Below are 3190 nucleotides of genomic sequence, written 5' to 3' on the forward strand. Positions count from 1 at the left end.
TGTAAGGTGCTAAAGGTACGGTGGTGGAACAAACCTGCAGCGGTGTAATGTGCTAAAGGTACGGTGGTGGAACAAACCTGTGTTGAAATAGTCAAGAGGAGAGCGAGTAACGTTAGCAGCACCGCTAACGGCTAACGTACGGAATTACTGTACATTATATTAGCAGTTTCCACTAAAGAGCATCCTGTTGACTGTCCTTGAATTATTCGTAATACTTTAATAAAGCTTTCAGAGAATGACTGTGGTAATAATAAGAGGAACAAGATTACAGTGCATCACCGTTAACATTTCATATCCACAGCTCGACTTAGGTACTTGCTAGAAGTAGAACTTAATTAAAAGGGTATTAATGTGGACAAAACTATGCTTTGCATTACTTAAATATCACTTCACAATGAATTGGAGACAATAAAATGATAGGAAGACAATAACTTAAAGCTAGATTAATATTAAAAAGATCACTCTCTCTCTTAATTATTGTTGACCAGAATTAGAATAAGAAGAGTGAATCTCTGCAAACACTCTTTATGTTATGCAGACTTTAGGGATTAACACAGCATCGCAATGTTTGTTGCTGAGACATTAACATCAAATGGAGTTCAATATGAAAGTGACAGCTAAGAGATGAATCAGCCCACGGCTTGGGAATACCTCTAAACCACGTCCTGCTGCTCCGCAGTGACCTACTTATGATTTGGTTCATCAAACGATGCGGGTATTTACACATCTTGAGCATCCGATGCCCACATGTCTCGCTGAAAGAGTGTACGAGGTCTCGTCTCACGTCAGTCGCTTATGCACCTCTACCGACGACATAACAGGTTATTATTAAGCACCTAAAAGCTTATTTTAGCAGCAGTGAAATCAGCGAGGCGGCTGCTGGGTTGTCAGTGAGTTCAGAAGCTGGTTTTTCGTGCAGCGAAAACACACAATGATCTCGCACCCGAGTCTTCCTCTTTTCAGAGGAAGTTTAGATTGATGTAACAAACAAGGAACCCATAGAAGGAAGTGTTGCGTAAGAGATCTCCACTCAAACAAGGAAGCAGTGCTTCCCTATTTTAATGGAAACTGAATGGAATGTGGTGCAGGGTGTGTCTGTGTGTGCACAAGAAGGTAGAGAGCGTATTAGCCTTTGCTTTCAAGATGAGTATTAAATATGTATATTGTGTATAGGAGAGTAATTACCCCCTTTTGGTTACAGGGGCCAGAAAAGCTTATTTCTACAAAGACGTTTATCAAATATGGACACAGTCTGCAGAACACGAGCTGCTTTTTTAGAGGAATAGTTTGGAAAATCAACATATGTTGGGCAAGAGTTAGGTTAGAGGATCCCACCCGTTCTGGTATCTGTACGGCCAGCAGCCAGTTAGCTTAGCTTAACGAAAAGACAGGAAACAGCTAGCCCGGCTCTGTTCAAGGTAATAAAAACCACACGTTATATGTTGTTTGTTTACCAAAATAAAAGCAACACTTTATGCTAAGCTAACTGGCAATAGCTACGTCTATACAAAATGTTGAAGTATTTCTTCCGAGAAGTTACAAGAAATGGGAAAAACTGCATTGAAAATAAACTGAATAGATAGTATAAAGTACAAAGTAGAAGGCATAAAATAATGTGAAATTGCATAATAATAGGTATACTACTGCACATTATCTATTGATCATACATTTTATGTTGTGATCAATGAACATATGTCACAACAAAGCAACATGCTGGGCTGCTTTGGACTCCTGTTTTCATCAAATATACATGAAACGCACCAGAGTAGACGGCTCCAAAGGGCAGCAGTCCATACGAACATCAAAGTGACTTCTCGTGTTCCATCAATTGTGATTTAAAGGGTTCTGAATTATTAACAGTGTGCTAGAGGACTGATGTAAATGCGAGCTACAATAGTTTATTTGAAGAACAAAACACTCTTATTTCTATCTTGTTAGAAATTAATAAAACTACAACTCTCGCTCTAGATTGAATCTCTCCTCTCGCTTTGAAAAGCTGCATATAAATTGAGACATTTTATTGACTCGGGCTTTGATCAGACCTCTTCATGCAAAAACTAAAAGTTCTCCCAAACATAGCAGCGATTGGTTGATTTTTAATTCCAATTATTGTGTCGGAAAGTATGCAAATCCATGGAGGGGCTGTGTTATTCTTCCGGCTTTCAACCAAGTTCATTCATTTGATTCTTCATTTGCTTTTATCGTCGTCCCCCATCTCCCTTCCAGCTCACACTGGGCTAATTAATTTCCTCCGCACTCCACAGTTATTTCTATTATTCACTCCAGGCGTCCCGATGTGTACGCTGTAGCTGAACACGCCGTTTGTGTCCAAATCATCCTCCCGCCTGCACCCCCCATGTTGGTCCTAAATGATCCAGCATGCATGTTTATATTTACCTTGATGTGGGCGAGGTAGAGCTAATTAATATCATACATAAATGTTTTCCTGCGTGTGAATGTGTGGCGTTTCTTCTGCCTCCTACCTCGTTGCCGTACATCATGAGGTGGTGGGTGGCGATCAGGGCCTTGAAGACCACCACCCAGCTGGAGTTGGCCGTGCGCTCGAACAACGTGTCCGCCAGCTGGGGAATGCTCACATTCATCTCATTGGTGCAGTGGATCAGATCTGGTAGGAATTTTAAAAAAGACACAGAGAGTTACTACAAGAGTAGTTATTAAAAAAAGACAGCTGTACCAAGGACAGACGAACATGACGCACGCACTTCAGCTGAATTTTTAAGCGACTAAGGTGTGAAGGACACGTTCTAGCTGCTGAACTTTTGCTAACCCCCTTTCATCCTCTCCTGACTTTCACTCAGCTGCACCATCTCCCTCTTCTCTTGTTTCACTAAATACACTGACATGAAAAAAATATATATAATATATACAAACTTTTTAACCATTAGATGTTGAAAAAACCAGATACACAGACGTCTGAGTCCCAAGATCCTATCGAGCTATCGATGCATTTTAATTTACTACGAGCCGAGTGTATTTGATAGGATCTGAGCGGATACACCCTGTTCTCACTTTAGCTGAGATTGATTTGAACGGCTTCTTATAAAGATCCAGTGTCTTCACTCACAACAGGTGACACACACACCAATACGGACACACGCGGCTACAATTGATGCTTCACACCAGATATCGCTTCTTGTCGTTTCATTCCCCCCCCCCCCCCCCCCCCCCC

General features: G+C 41.2%; 1 protein-coding gene across 9 annotated transcripts in view; it reads right to left on the reverse strand.

The window, feature by feature from the left end:
- Positions 1-3190, reverse strand: part of LOC116385582 (phosphatidylinositol-binding clathrin assembly protein) — a 59145-nt gene that overhangs the window by 42989 nt on the left and 12966 nt on the right. For all 9 annotated transcript variants that reach the window (XM_031851179.1, XM_031851186.1, XM_031851182.1 and 6 more), the window contains exon 2: positions 2484-2626. In XM_031851179.1, the coding sequence (XP_031707039.1) occupies positions 2484-2626 (143 nt within the window). The remainder of the gene's footprint in view (positions 1-2483; positions 2627-3190) is intronic.

The sequence above is a fragment of the Anarrhichthys ocellatus genome, unplaced genomic scaffold (genome assembly GCF_004355925.1).
Source record: "Anarrhichthys ocellatus isolate YVR2014 unplaced genomic scaffold, GSC_Weel_1.0 scaffold11, whole genome shotgun sequence".
Taxonomy (NCBI): domain Eukaryota; kingdom Metazoa; phylum Chordata; class Actinopteri; order Perciformes; family Anarhichadidae; genus Anarrhichthys; species Anarrhichthys ocellatus.